The sequence below is a fragment of the Neovison vison genome, chromosome 2, assembly GCF_020171115.1.
Source record: "Neovison vison isolate M4711 chromosome 2, ASM_NN_V1, whole genome shotgun sequence".
In the NCBI taxonomy this organism is placed as follows: Eukaryota; Metazoa; Chordata; class Mammalia; order Carnivora; family Mustelidae; genus Neogale; species Neogale vison.
Window position 1 is genome coordinate 104,850,655 of NC_058092.1, and position 23,856 is coordinate 104,874,510.

The following is a 23,856-nucleotide window of genomic DNA, read 5'->3' on the forward strand; positions in this document are numbered from 1 at the left end:
CTTGCTAGGCTGCCCCTTTGCTGGTCCATGGACTAGAGGGATCAGGGAGCTCATCACTGAGTCATTCCTTACATCCTGAGGTCCCTAGTCAACCTGCCTTTTTCTATCTTTCAGTGTCTTATGTTTGTTTTATATATAATGACCAGGGTTTTAGTTGTACTTAGAGGGAAGAATAGGAAATAGTATGGTTTACTGTCTTCCCAGGCGGAAGTCACTCTTTTCAGCTTTTTACTGTAAGAAGAAGTCCTTATTTCACCTTCATTTTTTGAAACATACTTTCACTGGGTAAATAGTTCAAGGTAATAGGATTTTTTTTATTTTAGTACTTTGAAGATGTTCTTCCACTGTGTTCTAAATTGCATTATTTCTGATGGCAAATCTGCTGCATCCTTATCTTTGTTCCTCTCTATATAACTAGATTTCCCCCCTTAGTCTTTACACTTTTCTCTTTTAACAGGTGTTGAAAGATGTGATTATGATTTGCCTTAGCTTAGTGGGTTTTTTTTATATTTTTTATGTTTGGGTTTATTGAGCTATTTAGATCTGTGGCTTTATGATTTTCATCAAATTTAGAGAAAATTGTCACTATTTCTTCAAATATTTGTTCTGTTCCTCTTCCTATTACATCTTTTGGGTACTCTAATTATTATGTCACTTAAAGTTTTTCCATAATTCACTGATGTGCTCTTCATTTTCACAAGTCTTTTTCCATCCTGCTTTATTTCATGTAGTTTCTACTTTTACGTCTTTGGGTTTGATCTTTCTTTTGTAGTGTATGAACTAGTGCTTATTCCATCCAGCATGTTTTTCCTTTCATGATTTTTAGTTTTCATCTCTAAAGTTCAATATCATATCTGATATGTCTCTGCTTAAAATGTTCAGTGTCGCGGCTGGTGCGACAAATCGATCAGGAACGTGAGGGTAAGAGGATGGTGAAAAGAAATTAAGAGACAAAGAGATGGGGGCAGGAGGAGCACCAAGGAGGATGTCCAATAGTGCCAATTTTATTCAAGGCTGTGAGGCATTATATAGCTAACAGAAACAACCATAAGAAAGTATCTATTTTTAGCTGATTACTAAAGAGCTTGAAACATGCACAGAAAACCCTTCAAGCTTTCCCATTATCTATTTCCCAAGCACCAATAGCAGACCTTCTAGTGCCAGATGTACTGACTACAAGGCCACTCAAGACATAGTTTATGTAAGCATAGCACAATCTTACAATGGTGTAGTTTATGGCCTGTGCAAGGACAGCAGGGACCAGCCAAGAATTCATGACCCCGACCAAATCGTCTCTATCTGACTAGCAAAAGTGTGGGAAGTCACGTAGGCGAGTGCACAGCACATGGCACAGACCCTTTCTCCGTGCTACTCGACTTTATCGACCTTAGCCTTTTGTTCGGCTATTCAGCCTTTAAAGGAGGCACAAGTCAGGGCCTGGTTTGGTCCTTGTCTCAAGCCTTATCGTGGCCTCCCACAGTTCAGGGGTGCCTGGGTGGCTCAGTCGGTTAAGCATCCAACTCTTAATTTCAGTTCAGATCATGATCCCAGCATTGGGCTCCGTGCTCAGTGAGAAATCTGCTTGAGATTCTCTCCCTCGGCCTTTCCACGCACTCTTACATGCTCTCTCTCTAAAAAAATAAATAAAACTTTTAAAAAAATGTTCAGTCTTTTCTCTAGATCTTTGAACATATGGGATATAAAGTTATAATAATTATTCCACTGTTCATTGTCTGCTATTTCTAACCTCTTGTGTCAATTCTGAGTCAATTTTAATTGTTTATCTATTTATTTTTATGATGTTAAGTTAGCCACCATACAGTACATCATTAGTTTCTGATGTAGTATTCAATGATTCATTAGTTGCATATAACACCCAATGCGCATCACAAGACGTGCCCTCTGTTTTTGTTTTTTTTTTTTTAAGATTTAGTTAATTAGTTAATTAATTTGACAGAGAGAGAGACAGCACAAGTAAGCAGAGCTGCAGACAGAGGGAGAGGGAGAAGCAGGCTCCCTCACTGAGCACAAAGCCTGATGTGGGGCTCCATCCCAGGACCCTGGGATCATGACCTGAGCTGAAGACAGATGCTTAACTGAATGAGCGACCCAGGTGCTCTGAGACATACCCTCCTTAATACCCATCACCCGGCTATCCCCACCCCTGAATTACCCTCCCCTCTGAAACCAGGATTATTTTTTTCTCATTATACTTTGATCGTCCTGTTGCTCTAAATAGCTTATATATATTTTTAACTGGTTGCAAGACATTTTAAATTTTATCTTGATTGGTATAGGATATTTATTTATTTGTCTATGTTCTTTAGCTTTGTTATGGGATGCAGTTACATTACTTGGAAACAGTTTGATCCAATGGCTTTTGTGTTTGAGGTGTTAGGCGAGACAATAGCAGTGTTGTATTAGTTTCCTATCCTTGCTATGAGAAATTACAACAAACTCAGTGTCTTAAAACAACACAAATTTGGGCGCATGGGTGGCTCAGTTGGTTAAGCAACTGCCTTTGGCTCAGGTTATGACCTTGCAGTCCTGGGATTGAGTCCTAGCTCCCTGCTTAGCGGGAAGTCTGCTTCTTCCTCTGAGCTTCTCCTCTCTCAAGTTCTTTCTCTCTCTCTCATTCTGTCTCTCTCAATTAAATAAATAAAATCTTGAAAAAAAAAAACCACACACACACACACACAAATTTATTAGTTTACAGTTCAGTTCATAAGTCCAAAATGAGCCTCACTGGGCTAAAATAAAGATGTCTAGGTTTTCTTTATTCTTTTTCTTTTTCTTTTTTTTTTTTTTCTGGAGTCTTGATAGGAAACTTTCCTTTTCTTTTCTAGTTCTTAGAGGCTATCCACATTCCTTGGTTTATGGTCTTTTCCCCTCTTCAAAAGAGGCAAGAACAGGTCAAGTCCTTTTCACACTGTATCACTCTGACCTCCCTCTTGCACTTATTTGATCGGTTCCACCCACCTTAATAATCCAGAGTTAACCCCACATCTTAGGGTTAATGATTAGCAACCTTAATTCAATCTGCTGTCTTAGTTCCCCTTTGGCATATAATCAACATATTCATAGACTCTGGGAATTAGGACATAGACATCTTTGAAGGGCCATTATTCTGCCTATCACAAACATTTTGTTTAGGGGTAATTGTTCCCCACAACTAAGGCAAGACTCCACTGAATACTGTACTCATTATTCTATGAATTATGAGATTTACCAGGCTGGTAGGAACAGAGAGTTTTTCTGGCCCCGTGTGAAGTCTGGGTATTTTCTCTTTATTCTTTCTGGTGGCTCTTTTTCTAGACCCAGAAAGTGTCTTTTCTCACATGCATTTATCAATGCTCTGCTGAACACGCGAGGGAACCCTCTGCTGCAGTTAATCTCTATCTGTGTGTAGCTCTCTCTCCTCCTTAATACTCCATTACGTGCTTCCAGCAGTGTTTGATTCTTAGCTGTGTCCTCAACTCAGGCAGTTCACCGGGCTGGAAATTCTCAAGGAAGGCAGCTTAGTCAACAAAAGGGCTCACTTCATTTGTCTCCTGTAATTCAGGGATCACTGTCCTTTACTGTTTGGCTTCCCTGAAAACCATTGTTTCATATATTTTGTCTGGATGGTTAGTTGTTTTAGGTTGGAGGGTAAATCTAATCCCTGTTATTTCATTTTGACAAGAAAAAAAATTTCCAGGTAATTTTTGATTGGATATCAAATATTGTGACTGTTCACCTTGTTGATTACTGCATACTTTTGTATTCCTAGAGTTATTCTTTTTTCTTTCCTAAAGATTTTTATTTATTTGAGACAGAGCTAGTGTGCACAAGAGCATGTATGAGTGGTGAGGGGGCAGAGGGAGAGAGAGAAGTAGACTCCCTGTTGAACAGGGGGCCCCAAATGGGGCTGGGTCCCAGGACCCTGAGCTCATGAGATCATGACCTGAGGTGAAGGCAGAGGCTTAAGTGACTGAGCCACCCAGAAGCCTCATACTCCTATAGGTATTCTTCAGTTTTGTTTTCATATGCAGTTATTTTGAAGCCAAATGGTCTCCAAAGCTGAGGAATTTTCCTTTAAATATTTTCCTTTAAGATTTTTTTTTAAGATTTTATTTATTTATTTGACAGAGAGAAATCACAAGTAGATGGAGAGGCAGGCAGAGAGAGAGAGGGAAGCAGGCTCCCTGCTGAGCAGAGAGCCCGATGCGGGACTCGATCCCAGGACCCTGAGATCATGACCTGAGCCGAAGGCAGCGGCTTAACCCACTGAGCCACCCAGGCGCCCCTCCTTTAAGAATTTTTAATACAGTTCTTTTGTGTCCCACCCCCACATCACTCCAATGCTTGACAAATGTCTTGGGACCATGTGCTTCAGTAGAGCCCCCTTGCTATAATTTGTCTTTGTCACCTCAGCATCATCAGACTTTGGGAGATTTCTCTCCACCTTTTATAAGCCTTTTGTGCTAGCTCTTAAGCATTCCGTGCAAGTTCAGATCTCAGTAAGTATCTTTTGGAGAAAACTAACCATGCATCTGAAGCCCCTCAAGTTTTTAAGTCCTTCCTTTATCACCATGTGCCACCAAGAGCTTTGTTGGTTTTACTTTACCCCCTCAAGATACCTTCTGCCTGGACAAAGCTGTCTTCAGTCCATGCCCAGAATCAGCAAATGGCTACAGGGAATAAGACTAGTGATCTCAGTTCACTTGGAGAGTTCTACCCTATTTCATTTAGACCCGGTTGCTGCTACAGTTCTCTATCATAGCTGAAAATTCTGAGCTCAGACTGGCTCTTTATCTGGTAGATCCTTGGATTATCAAAGTCCTCTTCTCTGTCTGCAGATATCCTGACTCTAGGTAACTCTTCTAGAGGACCTCTGAACCAAATCTTCTAACTGGGGAAATAAAGGAATTTTGCAAGATCTGATTTCTAATTGTGACCCAGAACTATTGTAACCTATAACAAAGATCCTTGAAAACATGAACTAAGCTAGGGTACAGGTCATAGTTTTGAGGACTCAGTCAGCTTGGGGTTAAGACTTTCCCCAAGAATCGGGTACCCAGGTCTGCAGTAATCTTGGTGGCTCTTTCAGGTGCTCGGTATTCTTGCCTGATGTTCTTATCATAATCTATCACTAGCAGGTGGGCTTTGGAGGCTGTAGTGAAGGGAATCTAGTTCAGAAGTAGTAAAGGAGTTTGTGAAAACCTACTTTTGGTTTAAACATATCCTACATCATATGAACCTTAGGTTTTCTGACCTCTGACAACCTTGCCCTCCTCTCTAGGCAGTCAGTGAATAGAGAAAACTCTCAAGACCGAAGCCTCCTTCAGAGCACAACCGAATGCCTGAAGAATTCCAATGGTAGGAGAGCATGGAGAAATTCATCTTCAGCCAGTGTAACTGCCCTGGAGCCAAAGAATGGGTTTAGGGAGAGAAAGGACTCCAGATTTGCATATGTGCTGTGGATGAACAGTGGCCATGTAAGCCAGTGGCAGGGGTCGGGGGACGGGAAGCGGAGAGATTTATGAGGTCTTTGAGCAATGTGTATTGTGTCGGTGCAGAGGATGAGGGTCAGAATACAAGACCCCAAACCAGGTGGGCCAGAAAGAAATGCTTTAGGAACCACACACCAGTCCACGTTTGGGCCTTGACAGAATTCTGGTGCCATGCTGTTTTAGAGATCATGGTGCATGATGTTTGGGAGAGCATTTGGTCAGAGGCTGAGTCCACATCACATCTGACACTTTGCTTGTTGGCAGTTAGTCTCTTGACCTGCTCCTGGGGGTTAAGGTGAACGTTTCTTCTGTCTGCAATCACTCATCTTCATCACCTGCCCGACTTCACCCCTTCACACTTCACTGATCACCTCCCCTACTGTTTTCACCCTGCAGTCACCCCCCGTGTCATTCTCTTATCTCCCTTAAGGAAATTTAACTCACTTTAGACACTGTAGAGTGGCAAATATAGGGGAGTCTGACTGTTGTTTTAGGCAAAGTCTAGAGCTCAGCTATGTAAAAATCCTGTGAAATAAAGGGATGGAAGACAAAAATTATCCTGTTACCATCATGAACAAAACCATTTGAGAAGAGTGATTTGCTGTCAGAATGAAGCACACAATCCACTTTCATATATAAAAAAGTATCTGTCTGAGAGTAAGAATAAGTCCAATCTTCATCCTTGGATGTGCATTAGAATCATCTGGGGACTCTAATACAGATGCCTGGATCCCATACCAGAGATTTCCATTTAATTAGGGATGGAGGTAATAGATGGGGCACCAATATTTTCATAGGACCTGCGTAGGTGATATGAATGTACACACGGGTGAAAACCCTTAGTCTAGGGCCTCAGCAAATCCAGCACAGGAAAATAGCTAAGTACACAGCTTTATAGAATGTGCCAAATTTCAAATCCCTGAATTCATATTCCTCTAGTTAATGATGGGATAGCCTGGAAAAGAGGAAAATTGGCAGATGGTTGGATGACACCACTTTTGTCCACACCTATGACTTCTCTTTATTCAAATGTGTTTGTGTGGCAGTTTGCATTCTTTACATTCTGAGATCACCAAAGCAGATGGATCTTTATAATATAACCAGTGACCAATGAAGAACTCAAATATTATTGTATAATACTTTTATTCAACAATTTTCTGGGGAAAACCTCACATTTCTGTATGTGTTACATCACATAATTTTCAGACATGTCAAAGTCCAGTGACAAATGACATTTGGGGAAAAGATTTGAAACCCATTCTTGTATGCCAATTCTTGTATGCTGAAAAGCAGCGTTGTACCTCAGCACTAAAGGTTACAAAAGGCACCATTTAAAGGAGGACTCAGATATTTAATTCCCTTCCAAATTATAGTCTTACTCCCCTTTTATGACAGAGCTGCACTCATTCAAAATGCTTCAGTGAAATAACCACCAGCATCCTTCAATTTACCAAAATTCAAACAAGTCTCACCTATGAAGCCCACCCTGCAGATTAGGACTAATGGACATCAGTGACCTTTGGCTGTTTTAAAACCACAACCTAGGTACGGTTAAGTGTTCTTTGGATGGGAACAGAAAAGAAGATGATCAAATACATAATACAATACTTATGGTAGGTAGTTATCCCTTGACCACTTAACTTGACTACAAAATCCAGTGGTTTCACAGCAATCTTATTGCAAAAGCACTGTGCTCCAATGCAATTAATTCAACTCCAACTAATACTGGAACTAATAAGAAATTTAATTTTTAATGAAACTTAATCACTTCAAAGCACAATAGAGAAAAGCAAACCAAGACAAAGTCCACATTTGAATCCTAGAGGGATTCCATTGTTAAGAATTGGATTTCATAAGTAACAGACTCTTGAGACTTCTTTCTTTCTTCTTATAGTTTAAAAAATAGATTGGCCTTTTTACTCCAGAGGTCTAGGATCACTGCAGAAGTGATAGCCCTTCAATCTTCCACTGTGGTGGGTGCTTAAGGAAAAATAAATGCCTAGGATCCAGAGTCTTCCTAATCCCTAGCCCTCCCAGGTGCTCTATCTATAACTGGAGCTATCAGTCCCTGGTAGAAGACAGCAAGGACTTGGTTTTAAGGATGTGTCAGAATAATGTGCAAACAAACTATGTATCTGCTTATAGCCTATGCCCCAAGTCATTATCACGTTGAGAACTTAGAAATCTCTGAGAATAGAATATTTTTCAAACACACACAACATAGACTATTGCATATCATTTTTAGTTGAGGTTAAAATTTTAAAAGCCCTATTTCCCCAATTAGAAGCAGGGGATTCTATCATTAGTATGTCTCCTTCATTTATACTCAGATTAATACAAGCAGAGTCTAGAGGTAACACTTCTTTCCAAACTTAACTTCATTTTAGCAGCATACACGGAGTAATAACACTTTGCAAAGGTTTTATCTCAGATCCATTAGGTCTACGAGAGACAAGAATTGGAGGCCTGGGATTAGTATGATCCTCTCAGAATCTCCTATTGGACTATTCTTTTATAGGGTTTCTCTACCATATAAGCAGTGTTTAAAAAAAAAAAAAAGCCAATACACTTGAGGCCAGGCATGCTCATAGGGGGTGCTACCTACATTGACCAAATCCCATTCAACTCTAAGCTTTTTTTTTTTTAAGATTTTATTTACTTCTTTGACAGAGATAACAGAGAAGCAGGCAGAGAGAGGAGGAAGCAGACTCCCTGCTGAGCAGAGAGCTGGATTCAGGGCTGGATCCCAGGACCCTGGGATCATGACCTGAGCCCAAGGCAGAGGCTTTAACCCACTGAGCCACCCAGGCGCCCCTCAACTCTAAGCTTAATTTGAGCTTTAACCATGACCAGACCAGCAGGATGACGAAACATTTGTTTTAGGTAATATTTGACCTAAGGCTCTGGTAAAAAGTCAGCTTGACAAGTGAAGGTAAAGCAGAATATAAAAGAAAGGGTAGACAAAAGGAACAAGAGACAAAGGGATGTTTATAAGTAGGTTTTGCACAATGAGATCCAAAGGATACCGGTATGTTATGTTTCATTTAATTAAACACAAGAAAAAGGCTATTTTGAGTTCTGAGCTACTTAAGCCTTTTAACTTTCCAGTATCCTTAGCTCAGTCACTCTTCCTTTTCCTCACAACCCCCAAATCATGATGTACTTTTTGAAGAATTAGCACTCCTGAAGAGTGATTTTCAAACTTTGACTCTGTGAAACTCCTATAGGAAAAAACAACAACAAACAAAAACAAAAACAAAAACAAAAAAAACATGTTTTTTAAAAGCTAAAAAGGTGGGGGGGTTTTCTGCCTTTTTTCATTTTCAAAATCTGCCAAGCTCTCTTCTTTAGAAAATAAACTACCCCTTTAACCAACACAGAAGAATAAATAGGTTGTACTCTGGGCTACCTTCCTCCTTCCCTCTCTACCTTCTAGAACAGTTTCTTGGGGACAAACAGTGTTTAATAGGCTTATCAGGCCCAAGGGGTGTATTAGGAGTGTGGAGAAGGAACGGTGCTAAAGGAGGCATCACCCAGTTCCCCTTGCCTATCCTCTTCCATACCAGCTGGTAGGCTCTCATTTCACATTTGGCTGGGAGATTACCAAATAACTTAGGAAACTGACACTTTCTGCACATATCCAGATTAGGAAGGTTTGAAGGCTACCAGCACCAGTGACTGGAGCAAGAGCCAGTTCACAGTAGCTGCTGGCCTGAGACACTGAAGGAATCTCTTTTCCTGCCCCACTCTACTGATACATCTGTGTAAAAAATTTAACACACAAACACACAGGCAATTACACTTCAATACTGTTGACAAGAAATAGTGTGATAAAACCCTCCAAGTAACAACCAAGGCTTTGAATCCTCCTATATGCTCCACTTATCTAATGGGTATTAGAAAAAAAAACAATAGTATAACTGTAGACAGTGCAGATCTTGAGAGCAGGTTATAATAGGATTTGGCCTGGATTTTTTAAATGAAACACCACTCAAAAAGTGGTTGGGACCATAAACGGTTTCCCACGAAAGTGTTTTGCTGCAGAAAGGGGCCTCAAGTAGCTAAAGCTCAAAGTTTTAAAGTTCAAGTATTTACTCTCAGAAAGTAACCACCAAAGCACTTAGAAATTTGCATTCCCAGCAAAACAACCCCATGTTCCACTGCCTCACTCCCAGGATCTAAGGCCCACACACCCAAAGATAGCTGTGTCATCAGCTTTGAACAAGAAAGAAAGGAGGTAGCTAAACTGACCAATGGGTGCCCTTTCAGTGTGCCTCATCCTTAACAGTTAAGGTGTCCCTCAAGCATCAAGTTTGGCCTCCTTCAGTGTTGAATGTTTTGACTTGCATTTATTCTTAATGGAAGAGCCACAGATACTTGGAAAAAAAAAAAAAGTTTTCTCTCTGAACCCTATGAGTGGATTGAATAGCTACTTTTCATTCCACAAATGAGAATCACTGACCCCACTTCTTCATCAAACACTTTAAAAAAAGAGAAAAACAAAACGGTCCTGTTTGTACTTGGTACAGGGAAGCAATACTACTCATTGTTAGGAACCCCAGGGGTATCTTCTTGCTTCTTGGCCTACTAAGTCTAAGTTGAAGGAAATTTTTAGGTGCACCAAAGGAACCCGAATTTGTTTCTAAAACACTGTTTAGTGATGTGCACAGGGCTGGCCACACTAATATAAGACTACAGAGGGCTAGACTACTTCTCTCCTGTTGAAGAATCTTGGGAACCATTTATCAAGAGCCTAAAATTTTCCTATTCAGTGTCTTAAGAATCATGAAGAGGCATTTTTTTAACTAAAGAAAAATGTAGGCACATAAAAATCTCCCAAAGATAAAAGACATTAAAGTGTTCCCTGGTTCTACTCCCACCTTCGAAGCTGTCTGCTCTGCAAAAGAAAATACGGAAGCAGGGCCAGGCCAGGTGGGACTAACCTCTGGGCATGTGTCAAGACAGCCTAAGCTGTGGCACTAAACTAAGAAAGTAGACCTTCTGCCCTCTGCCTTTCTTATAATGCTGAGACATATTTCTTTAGTAGAAGGGAAAACAAGTGGTAACAAAGTGGCCTGGGCCTGTGCTGGGCTGAAAAGGAGACTTCCTGGAAGCCCCAGTCTGTGTGGTAGGTCAGGTCTCACATAGCCTTTGAAAGGGGTCACTGGCCAGTGACTTCTGTATTAGGGATGGGTCAGGTATAGGATCTGAGGGAGGTTATCAAATGAGATGAGAAAGGGTTCCTGTGGGGCATCTGGTATCAAAAAAAGCACAGACAGTGCCACATACTCTAGGAATACAGAGACCCCATGCAAGGGAAAGCTGCCTCTGTAAGGAGGCAACTTTAAGTGGGGCAGAAGTCTGGCACAAGCCCATCCCTTGGAAAGCCAAGGTAGCAGTGGTAGAATCTCTACCCAACAAGGATCCTGAGAGTTGGCTCTTCATCCATTTTAGGGAACAAGCTTCCTGTAATTGGTCTTTCTTGAGCTCCCCCAAACTGGTTTTGGTGAGTCCCCATAAGCAGAGAGAACACATCTAGCTAGGAGGCTTCCATTAACCTTCCTCTCATGTATGTGTGTGTGTGTGTATTATATATATATATGCATATATATATGCATATGTATATGTGTGTGTATTATATATATATATGCATATTATATATATATATGCATATATAATACACACACACATATATTTATATAACTTTTTTGTCTTAAAATAAATTCCATAAACTCATAAAGCTCCCATCTGCAATCGAATGCAAAAGCCGAGCATCCTACTCAAAGGCTCTGAAACACACATATCAGCCTCAAAGCAAATTAGCCTTCCAGTCTTGGTAAGACTGGTCCAGTCCAGAAAGGCAAGGGAGATGCTTCTCTTAAATCCTGGGAGGCAGGAAGGGATCCCTTCAGATGGGCTTATACAGCAGAGTAGTGACATACTTCTTCTTGTAGCGATGGGTTGCACTAAGGACCATCACACTATCCTGCGACAAAAAGAAATATATAGCTGATTCGTTAGTTCAGATGACAGGTGGCTCTTCCAGCCACCAGTACTTCACAGTCACTTACTTTTAACAGAGAGAGTTGGGGGAAAAAAAAAAACACAAAACAAACAAACAAACAAAACCCAGAGAGAGTTGATATCATATAAACAGGCTGGTTCAATTTAACTTAAATTCCAATCCTGCCTCCAACTGTTACTCTATTTGTGGCCTTGCATAATCTACTTGATGCTTCTAAGCCTTTTTTCTCATCAGGACAAAGGATAACACCTACCATGAAAGTTATAGGAGACTATCTGGCACAGTACCTGACACATAGCAGATGCTGAAGAAATATTACTTTCCTACCGTCTTACTCCCTTCCCTACCTCAAATTTGAATACTGGGCTTAAAACTAGTGTGACAGAAGGGAAGATATCCTGACATTCATTTGTAGAAGTCTAAAATGCAGTGAGAAGAAAGGGGAGTGATTTTATTTTTTTTCCATTTCCAAGCCCCAAAGCAAGTCTAATTTCCGTTTCATGCAGGGATGAACTTTAAAAGTTCATTCTAATCAAGAGGAGACTCAGGAATCCCTCTCTATCCTTGAACAAAAGTAGACCCCAAAAATCTTCCTTGAAAAGACACTCAATCCAATGGATCAACTCAAACAGCGTAAACACTCTGACAGAACCTGGAGTGGGTCAAGGGCAAGCTGAATCACAGTAATCAAGACCCTGATCTGCATTAGAACCAATGTGCCAAGTAAGAGGTACTCTTTCCCTGGCTGTGTTACAGCTCAAGGGTATGCCATAGGAGGAGATGATAGGCCCGGGAGCATCAGTTGATAGTCAAGGAGCAGTTACAGGAGGCAAAATTCAGTCTGATTCAAAGAACCCAAGCAAATCCAACTGAGAAACCAATGCATCTTCCCAATCTCCCATACACTGAGTTATCTACAATGAATGCTGCTCAGATTAACATTCTGTGACCAGAGTATGCTGATCACAGCCTAAATATGACAGACGCTAGGAAGGTAAAAAAAATTTGGCTCCAGGAACGGTTTGGCAGAAATGAAGAGCAGAGGAGAGAAAAACTTTGGAAAGACCTGGCACAGAGATCTCTAGGAAAGAACGTGGAGTGAGGACAGGAGGACCTGAGTCCTCTCTCTGGTACTTACTGGTATTATGACCTTCTCTGAGCCTTAGTTTCTTTATCTATAAAACAGGGGTTAAAAATAATACTTACCTCACAAGGTTATTATAAAATTTAAATTCAATAATATATATTTGAAAAGTACCACATAATCTGTTAAAGGTAGCTGTATCAGTGATTTCCCTAATCTGGCTGCACACCTAAGAAATAAAAGCAGCCTAAAAAAACAAGTACTGGGGGTCCATCCTAGATGACTTGTTCAGAATCTCTGGGACTGTAGGCTTTGGAACTGTATTTTTACAAATTTCCCCAGGTGATTCTGACAAGGGTCAGCCTAGTCTGATAACTACGGAGCCATATAAAACTCCATTCCAATAGCCAAACCACAAAGACATGACAAGACTGAAAAGGTATTTTCAACCCAGACTCTAACAGGGCAGAGAAGCTAAGGACTCTAGAATTGGAGGGGACAGAGAAAATCTGGTCACATTCCTCCTTCACCTGGTGTAGTGGAGAGATGCAGCACTCAAGAGCAGCTCATATCCACCTTTAAAAAGCAAAAGCCTTAATCACATCCAAGCATTCTCTGAACTGGAAGATCAGCTTGTTTTGCCTGCAAATGAAATCCTAGTGCTGTGAACTCCAATCTAATGAAGTAGGTGGTACAAAAGGTATAGCTATCCAGAAAGAAACCAGGAAGTGAACAAGTTCATTCAATCACAGGGCAATTCAGCTAGCCAGAACATAGGGATGGGGACTAAGATTAAATACAAACAAACAAAAAACCCACATACCAGTTAAAAAAAAAGGAAGTTCATCTCCTATAATTTGACCTTACACCCAGCTTTAGCATCAGTGAGGTAGCAGGAGAAGTAAGCACTGGAGAAAACATGTTACCCCGGCCCTCCCATTTTGGGAAAGAGGCAGGCCCACCACTTACCTTAATGGATAATGCATAGAGATGGTTCAGCATAACATGATTGGGCTCAGGAAGCAAGGCTGGGTCACACTAAGAGAGAAATTTAAAAAATCACTAAATGGAGTCAAGTACACAGTTTTGATTGAAACAGTTTACTCTTCCTTAGAGCTCTTTGGAACTGTTGAGAAATGCTAAACTAGAATGTGTATTTCTTTTAAATAATACACTCACCCTAGTACATATCAATTTTTATGTTCTCATTACAGAGAATTAGGAAAATTCTGAGTCCAGGACAGAAACTCTAAGCCTTAGCATCTATTTATCTCCTTTAATAGCACTAAAACAAAAATCTTGCCCACAACACATATAGAAGATTTGTGTTAAGAGACAAAATAATCTTAGTGGGAATCAAGTGGATTGACTAAAGATGTAAATTATACGGAAAAAAGAAACCAAAAACCAACCCAAATCCCTTATACTCCCTTTGTATATCCCCAAATGGTACGTATGTCTTATCTTGTGTTGGACTGGAAGTCCCAGAAATTGGCTCTAGTAATCCATGGCTCTAGGTCTAATTCATTAGGACCAGAAGATAACTATGAATTTTGGTATTAGTACCTGGAAAAGTAACAATGCGACCCTGGAAAAAGGAACCTGTAATGCTATTGATATGTATATGATTTATATTCTCGACATTCTCGACACAGCTTTGTAATAACCCCTACCTCTAGGATTACTAACTTTGGCTCCAATGGTCCTAATAACCCCCAGATGCTGCAGCAATTCTCTCAGAGTACTCACAGAAATATTAGTGTCCTTGTTAAGAATAACTTGAAGAAGGTGAGGAGGTAGGATGGGTGGGGATTTGAATCTCTCCTCAGATCGAAACACATACATTTCTTGACCATAAGGCCCTGGGGGAGAGCTGGAAAGGTCTGGAAGAGATTTATCCAAATATAAGGGAAAGTTGTGGAGCTAGTAAAACTGCATGGAAAAAACCATCAATACATGGCAGCTAATATTAAATACAGTCATAGATCATAAACTTGTAACCTGCTGGTCTACAACTGTGATGCAAAGAAAAAGTCTGAGTCTTCTTGAATAGGAACTCTGAAATTCCTCAACATGGTAACATGATGTAGACAACAGAGGAGGGGATGAGAAGTGAAAAGCATAGGTTCAGAGAAGAGCTACTCTATTTATCAGTTGTATGATTAGAACAAATCCTTCTAATATGGTCAATTTCTTCATTAATAAACTGAAAGATAATCTCTACCCTATTTCACAATGTTTTCACAGGAGTCAAAGGAGATAACAGACGTGACAATGCCTTGTAAACTGCCAAAAGATGTGAAAAAATTAGATTTTTTCTTTTTTCCACACAAGAACAGATAACAAGGCTATAAACACTAAGACTGCTGGTACTACATAGATTGCAACAATGAGGACAAGATTACTAACAACGTAGTAGTTGTTATGGAAATGTAAATCAAGTAACACTTCACACTCATTAAGATGGCTGTAATAAAAACACACACAGTAATAATGGTTGGTGAGGATGTGGAAAAACTGGAACATTTGTACAATCCCCATTGCTGCTGGATATGTAAAATGGTGCAGGAACTTTGGAAAACAGTTGGGCAGTTTCTCCAAAAGCTGAACTTGAAGTTGGCATATGACCCAGAAATTATACTCTTGGGAAATGAAAACAAGTCCACACAAAGACTTAAGCGCAAATGTTGAGAACATTGTTTTTAACATACAAAAAGTGGAAATGATCCAAATGTGCATCGGCTAATGAATCCCTACAGTGGAACTTTATTCAGCCATAAAAAGGTGTGAAGTACTGAGACATATTACAACATGGATGAACCCTGAAAATGTGCTAAGTGAAAGAAGCCAAACACCAAACATCACACACTGCATGATCCCATTTATATGAAAAGGTCCCAAATGGGGAAATCCATACAGACACAAAGTAGATCAGGAAACTGGTGAAAGAGGGAAGAGTGAGATATCAAAAGTATGCACGTCTTCTTTTACACAATGATGATTCCCTATCTACTGCTCATCAGTTGCTTCTCTAGAATAATATAATCCAAAAATGTAGAATTGCAAGTGGTCTCATCACTTAACTCAGTATAATTAAGCCTTTGTTAATCACTGCCCCACCAGTCAAAATGAATGTTCAGCTTTACTTACTGGGCTTGTATAATGAAAACTATTTTTACAATTTTCCAATTAATAAAATTATAAAATAATTTTAAAATATTTTTATAATTTTAAAAATTATAAAATAATAATTTTACAATTATTATACCCTTGATTGGTCTTTTAGAAGCTGCATAAGCCACCTCTGTGCCCTGAGATTCCACTTTGGGTCGTGTCTTCACAGATGAGAATCAACTGAGATTCTAAGCCTCTGATTTTCGTGATACGGAACTGAGAACCAGAAAGGCTGAAGGACCTGTGCGCGACTTCAAAGCTGGTGAGTAGCCTGGGCAGGCTTTGAACTCACAAGGGAACAGTATACCCACTGGGAACAGGGTGCACAATTCTTTAGACAGTTACAGCCTTTAATATAATAACTAAAATGGTAACTGTGAGAGTGGTTAGCAAATCAGTCTTCTGATGCTGTAGCAAATGTGATGAAAGCCATGGGAAAAAGTAAGGTTGGGAGAAACAAAAGGATACAGGTCTTTTCCTCTAACAGGAAAATTATTTTTTCATCAAAAACTTATAAAATTTCAGTTAACATACACATAAAAGAGTTGTGGGGGTTTTGTAACCCTTTCTTCCCAGAGACAGTCATAGCTGGAGGGCCATATAAAACTGTAGAACACCCAGCCTAGCTATCAAACTGGCAGGGTTAAGCTAATGCAGAGGCAACTAAACAAGGCAAACCAGACAGAACTAGTCTCAGCTGGTGAAACTGCCAGAAAGTCAATGAAAACTTGAAATATTGCTAGAAACAGCTTTTTAAACTATGGACTATAATCCATTAGTGGCTAATGAAAGAAAGGATAAAATAGAAAATAGAGTGTATCACATATAACAAAGACAGACATTCTGCTGAAACTCGTCTTACAGTGTGCATGTGTGTGTTTGTGTGTGTGTGTGTGAGACAGAAAGAGAGGGAGAGAGATGGAAACAGGAAGAGAGGTGGGAAGAGAGAGACTGGGTTACAATGTGTAAAAAAAATGTCTTACTGTAGATCTTGGTTAAAAAGTTTGAAATTAAGTACACTAGACTGAGTTTTTTTCCTCTCAGACAAGACCTAAATGTTCAGAGGACAAACATATATATAGATATATATATATATATGGCTGTAAAACACGTATGTGATTCAGAGGATTCCTGAGAAAACGAAAAACAAAACCACTCTTGGGAAGAAACATGCATTATAAGAAAAACATTAAGAAAGAGCAAATACGGGGCGCCTAGGTGGCTCAGTGGGTTAAAGCCTTTGCCTTGGACTCAGGTCATGATCCCAGGGTCCTGGGATCAAGCCCTGCATCAGGCTCTCTGCTCAGTAGGAAGTATGCTTTCCTTCCTCTCTCTCTGCCTACTTGTGATCTCTGTCTGTCAAATAAATAAATAAAATCTTAAAAAAAAAAAGTTATAAAAAAAAATTTTTAAAAAAAGAATGAGCAAATACTATAAAATTACCTCGACAAGATGTCTCCGAGCTTTCCATTGAATCTAGCTTTAAAGCATCAAACACCTCAAAGTCAGATTTCTTGACATGGATCAAATTGTTAATTGTGCCAAGCTGACTGGTAACCACAGGCTGAAACAATGAAAGGAAAATATTCATATACCCTGTTTTAAATTCATCTCTTCCATCTAACTCTCCTATTTTAAAAAATGATCATGCTCGACACCTCCATCTTTAATCAAGAGAGAAATCCTCCAGTGTAGGAGCCCATCAATCCTGAGAGCAATGACATTGACACCAAGGGGAATAAGAGACAAAAGGTCAAAGTAAGTTAATGGTTACCCTTGGAGATCAAGGCCTTACCTCTGATGGATCATGAACCCACTGTCCATCCACGAAGAACTTGTACTGGTGCTCTCCCTCAGGAAGGTCTAAGATGGCAACAAAGTCATTATGGCTACAGAAGAAAACAGAAGGTTAAACAAGCCACGTTCCTATTAGAAGACAGAATGTCAATGTAAAAACCATGAGACACTCACAACATACAACAGTGATCTCCCACATTCCTAGGCAATTGTCCCCACTGGAATAAAAAAATGCTACATTCTCCTTTTCTGTATCACCTTGAGCACATATTTGCCAGCCCCTCCCAATAACTTTAGTTCTTAATATCTGGAAAAGAATAATAGATGTTAATCCCCCAAAATGATTCACCTTAGTACAACTAATTTGCTTCAGTAGGAACAGATCCTTCATAAGTGTAAAGAAGATAGCAGGTAGCTTCAGAATACAGAAGTGCCTCAAGGTACCATTTTCCATATTTTGGTGAGCACTTTCTGAAAAATAACCTACTGAAAAAGGGCCGTTCTGATTACCAAGTAGTTCATAATTGCTCTGCAAGCAACAGCTCACATTACTACCTAGAACATCAATTGTGTTTTTAGTGCAGAAGTCAGAACAAGTGGGCTCAGCTAGTTACAGATGACTTCCCACAGGCATAAACAGGACTTGTGTTAACACAGTCCTAGAGAATGTACCCACAAAGCTGTATGATAAGTTCCTCTGAGGCAATGACATTCTAACTGGTTAAGCATTTCTGACTCACTATGAGATTAAAAAAAAAAAAAAAAAAAAGCCACAGATGTAATCACTGGCCACAGAAAATGTTCTAGAGAGAGTCCCTAGTGGGTGGAGAGGAGCAGTCCAGCCAGGTCTCTCTCCTGAGTAGGAAAATCAGGTCTGTACTCCTAGACCCTGTAGACTCAACCAAGATACTCGTCTTCACCTCTTAATCAGTGGAATCTTGGTGCTCCAATTGTTGAAGGACCCAGAGATGAAGACCTCCTTGCCTCCTTCAGACCAGCGGATAACAGTGGGCCGGGCCTGCTGTGTGGGCTTTACGGAGTCCTCCAAATCCTGCTGCCATGATACAAACTCTTTGTCCCCAGGGAGCTGTAAGAAGCATTAGGTCATCCCTAAATTGTGACCCAGGAACTCTTAAAAGGTCACTCTCCTCCCTAGGGCAGAGAGAGGTGCTAGGTTTCTGGGAAGGATCAGTAAGCCTTGAAGTTAGCAACTGAATCAGATTTTTAATATACTATAGAGAAATAACCCATCTAGGACCAAATGGTCAATTGGCTTATGCTCAACGGTTGCCCTAAGCACACCCTAACTTTAGAGTTTGATTAGATCACTCGCCCTTTCAGAGCCTGAGGATCTCCCTTTCAGAAAAGAGGTGGGGGAAGCTTACTTCTCCCTGTTCCAGATTAACCTACAAGCAGGCAATTACGACATGCTTCTGACTCTCTTTAAGAGAAAAAAATATGAAAAAAAAGTACACTTCCATAAAAAACAATAAAGTTATCCAGGTATTTTTCACATGTAAATATGAATAGCTCTGAATTATCAGTTGTAATGCAAGTTTGAGACACTGAAATTCATAAGTAATTCATAAACTTCATTTTGGCTAATTGGTTACAAAAAGGACATTAAAAGTATAGGAAAATTGTATCATTGGTTTCTTAATTTTTTAAAAAAAAATTTTTAAGGATTTTATTCATTTATTTGACAGAGAGAGATCACAAATAGGCAGACAGGCAGGCAGGGATGCGGTTGGAGGAGAGGAAGCAGGCTCCCTGCTGAGCAGAAAGCCCAATGTGGGGCTTGATCCCAGGACCGTGAGATCATGACCTGAGCCCAAGGCAGAGGCTTAACCCACTGAGTAGCCCAGGAGCCCCTGGTTTCTTAATTTTTGAGAATCAGAGGATCAGATAAAAAACAAAGCTTCCTTTTACAAAAGCGGTTCCAATAGCAAATTAACCATCTTTTAGAACAAGAGTTGGCAGACTATGGCCAGGGAGCCATATGCTTTTCTATTTTTTTTTTTTTTTTAAGATTTTATTTATTTGACAGACAGAGATCACAAGTAGGCAGAGAGGCAGGCAAAGAGGGAGGGGGGAAGCAGGCTCCCCACTGAGCAGAGAGCCCCACGCGGGGCTGGATCCCAGGACGCCCGGATCATGACCCGAGCCAAAGGCAGAGGCTTTAACTCACTGAGCTACCCAGGCGCCCCGTCATATGCTTTTATAAATAAACTCCTTTGGAAAATAGACACACTCTTCCATTTAAATATTATCTATAACTGCTTTCATGCTAAGCAAAACTGAAGAACTGACAGAGGCTGTATGGTCCACAAGGTCTAAAATATTTACTGTATGGTCCCTTACAGAAAAAGTTTGCTGATCCCCACTTCAGATTGGTTTAAATGACTTTGGTAAACAGGACTGTACTGTATCAAGTAAAAACATCGCCAAATAAAATAATGTGAGTTAAAAAAAGGATTAACTTATTCATTTGGGCTTTACTTTGAAAATGGCTAGGGTAGTCTACCTTCCATACGGTCTCTCAATAGTCCTCAAAACTATACTGTGAGACAAGAGGAGCAGTATAAACTTAAGTAAACAGAGAAACAAGTGAAGGGACTTTCACATTACATAAGGAAAAGTCATAAGTGAAAAGCTTTATCTCCATACTCTTAAGGCAATGCACTGTTGCCTGACTGGTTGCATTAGAATGACAGAAATTTTTACATATGCCTAAGAATAACTCTCAGATTCTGATTTAGATATAGGGCCTAGGAATCTGTTTTTAAAAAAATTCACAGAGAATAATACTGATTGTTAAAATAAAGGAAAAAACTCTACAGATACATCCTAAAATATTTACAGATAAAATAATATTTGATAGGATGTCTGGAATTCATTTCAAAATAACTGGGGGGGAGAGTGGCTTGGGGTATAGAAGATATAAATTTGTTCACAATTTGATCATTGTTTAAACTGGGTGATGAGTATATAGGAGTTCATTACACATTCTACTCTGAAACATGCAATATGTTTCCGAATTTCCATGCAGTGTTTAAACAAATCTCAAGTGATTCTAATGTGCAAATAGGTTTGAGAACCAGTGAACTAGTCCTCTGAAGACTGGTGGCATTTGAAGCAATGTAGGCCCCACCTCCACTGTTCTATGAGTTACTTTCATGATTTAGTATTTTCAGTTCAGAATTTGAAAGCTAGAAACTATTAATATGCCTAGCTTTGGAAGAAAGAACTTCCACATATGACATGACACTCCTGTGGCAGGCCTGTGTTCAGCTAACAGAAAGACCATTTACTCCAAGTTAAATCGTCACCAAAATCATCAGGAAAAGAGGCAAAACAATGAGAACTACAGTTTGAAAATGTTTAAGTAAAACAATGAAGGAAGATGTAAAGAGACTAGATTGAGAACTATAAAATTTAAATGTAGAAGAGGCCTTAGGAATTACCTGAAACAATGTCCTTATTCACAAATGGCAAGACTGAGGTTAGGGAAAGAATGAAACAAAATAGGCTCCATTTCAGATGGACCAACCTGGGCTTTTATCCAGCACACGGGTTACTGCAGTCACAGTCTGACAATACACTGTACTTAAATCCTGAGTCATCGATGTAGGAAAAGGGTAAAATTATGAGGTGGATCACCTTGAGAAAGCTTTGAAGAAGTAAATTCAAATGACTGGATAGATGGCCCAAATGTTGAGGAAGAAGTTCTGAAGTGGGAGATAGAAGAAAGGAATGGAGAAGAAACCCCAGGAAGTGTTTTTTTTTTTTTTTTCCTTTTATCCCCTTCACTTCTTTTTCTGTAGTTATGCTCTCAATTGGGATTCAAGAAAATAAACAGAATCCAAATTTTATGTGTTACCTACGGGGCAAAGCATTCTTTACTCTCTAAAACCCCAGTTTGGTGAAAGGTTTGAAATGACAGGAAACATCAAATGCACCTGAATCTCTTCAATCCCTCAATTTTTGTACTTGATCCCACTCGTACTGCCTGCAGGGATCATTGTATTTCATGCTGACAGCTCTAAATGTGAATAGAAACATTCGGATGGTAAGCACATTGCTGTCAGCTCCATCTAACTCTTCTATGGGTGAGCACAAGTTGCCACTTTTCTGAAAGTCCTTGCATTTAAGAGCTAGGTCTTCCGGGCAGCTGTGGGTTGCCCTTTTTCAGTGAAGCTAACAGCACGTACTACTGGATGTGAAAAAATCCTGGAATCATTTGATCTCCTACTACAGAATATAACTGGGCGTGAAAGAAGCACCTCAATATAAAGTATGAGATGAAAATTGAGCAGTCCTTTCTTGACCCCCAAGACTAGTAAAAAGTATCAAATAAGCAAGTGGTTGCTGCTCACAATCATGCCAAAGAGGGTAAGGATCAGAAGCGCGGAATTCTTAGAAGGGCAAAAATGATACGGATGCATAGAAACTGCCAGGAAAAAGAAGTTCATTTACCCACCACAGGGTAAATTTGAGAAACTGCCGCCGATGATCAGCAACTCAGGCAACCAACCATCTTGAGTTTTCTGCCAGGGTTTACAACCTATAAACTCATCAGTACTCTAAAAGCGGGCACTTGCCAGTTAGAAAATCCAGGGATGGGGTAGGGGTGGGGGCTTACAGTCCCCATAGTAAAAATATGGCCAAAAGATTAATCGAGAAACAAAAACTCTGCCTCTATCCTATTCTGAGAGAGCACCGCAGTAGTAATTACCCCCAACATCTCCGTCCCCCCCAAATTCCTCTAATTCAGAAAACCGCAACCTGGCTCAGTGTGATAAGAACCAGGAAGGGGAGGAGGAGCTCTGACCCCCAGCCTGCTGCAGCTGCGCCCATTGAGGGCGGGGGGGCGCTCACCTTGGAGTCCGGCAGGCTGAAGACGCTAGGATCGTCGGTACTCCCCACCATGATTTTATGCTCCTTGCCCGGCGCATGGCCGCCGGCGCCCTCAGCGCGTGAAGACTTGGAGCCGTGGCGCTCGCCAGCCACCCGGTCGCTGGTGGTGTTTCCCATGGCTGCAGCTCGAGTCGGGGGCCACCTGCCGTGTGGAACAACACAGGACTAGGAACACCCCGGCAGCCGCGTCAGGGGCGCCCCCGACTCCGCCCCTGCGCCTGGGGACCCAGACAAGGGAATCCCCGCCCCAGAGAAGCCGTGCCCGGGGTCCCCTCTTTCCCCCGCCTCCGGGAGCGCCCGAACCCGCCCCCCCCCCCAAAAAAAAAACCCTCTCGACGCCTGCTGCTCAGGAAACCCACTTTCGGGAACACCCGGCATCCCAGCGCTCACTGCCCGGGGGCGTCCCCCTCCTCAATCACCTCCCGTGATGCTCTCCCCCCTCCCCTACCCACTAGTGCGATGGCTGTTCTGCGAATAAGGCCACCAATAAAGTTATTGAAATTGAAGCCGCGCCCGGGGCTAGCGATCCGGGTTTCCTCCTAAAATGGCTACAAGGCCAGTGGCGCGAGACCCGCCCCGCGCGCGTTCCCTACAGCCGCGCGGCGACGGCTCCTGAAGCTCGCGGGCCCCTCTAGCCGCCATCGCCTCTATGGTGGGCAGCCTCCAGCGCCGGGCGGGGGCGCCAGCAATGCGGTTAGCCTCGGGGAAATGCCCTCCCGTGGCACTGGACCAGAAACCGCTAGTGCGGTCAGCTTCAGGGCCTGCCTTCGGGAGGAAACGGTCTCCGGATGATAATTAGGGCCACCTCCCTGGGCTCAGGTGGTCTGTACCTGGAGATGCGGCGCTTTCTTCCCGGCCGCCTCACCTGGCTTCAGGTTAGCCCAAACGTTTTCTCAGCAGCATTTTTACGGGAGGCAACCCGGGGAGGTGGGTTCCCATGGGGAATTAAAAACCGGACTTCCTACTGGAGTCAGAAGGAAGTAGCGGCAGTTGTTTTTCAAGCTCACTGCTGTGGGGAGCGGTCAGCCCCAACGGGGACCCAGGGAAGAAGGGGTCATTAGGAGATAAACCTTGACAAATTAGTGAAACGTTAGTCTGAAGACGAGGAGAAAGCTATTCTAAACCAAGAAACAGCATATGCAATGAACCACTCGAAAAGAAATCCAGTTTGAGAAACAGAGCAACAAAAGCATCAGAAGGAACGCTGATAGCAGGAAAGAACAAAGATTGTCCTCGAGCTGGGACAGATCTAGGTCTTTACTGGTAATTGATGGTACTTATATGGTATTTACGAATTCTTACTTTGTATTATAATCATGTGCATGTCTAATTCTCTGCTAGAAACCCTTATCACTCAGTATGTGTTA

At 41.1% G+C, this 23,856-nt stretch overlaps 1 protein-coding gene across 5 annotated transcripts; it reads right to left on the reverse strand.

Annotated features, from left to right (window-relative positions):
• Positions 1–11,180: 11,180 nt before the first annotated feature.
• On the reverse strand, positions 11,181–23,050 carry PRKAB2 (protein kinase AMP-activated non-catalytic subunit beta 2). 5 transcript variants are annotated; one of them, XM_044239052.1, is made up of 9 exons: positions 22,938–23,050; positions 22,451–22,631; positions 18,493–18,659; positions 17,571–17,664; positions 17,219–17,339; positions 14,351–14,484; positions 13,571–13,639; positions 12,656–12,692; positions 11,394–11,478 (listed from the first exon to the last, which is right to left on the reverse strand). In XM_044239052.1, the coding sequence occupies exons 2-9, from the start codon at positions 22,604–22,606 to the stop codon at positions 11,474–11,476; spliced, it is 783 nt and encodes a 260-aa protein (XP_044094987.1). In that variant the 5' UTR covers positions 22,607–22,631; positions 22,938–23,050; the 3' UTR covers positions 11,394–11,473. The 5 variants fall into 5 exon arrangements, with proteins under 5 accessions (XP_044094986.1, XP_044094984.1, XP_044094985.1 ...); XM_044239051.1 differs by lacking the exon at positions 12,656–12,692 and having other exon boundaries at positions 11,181–11,478; positions 22,942–23,050; XM_044239049.1 differs by lacking the exon at positions 12,656–12,692 and having other exon boundaries at positions 11,181–11,478.
• Between the last annotated feature and the right edge of the window lie 806 nt (positions 23,051–23,856).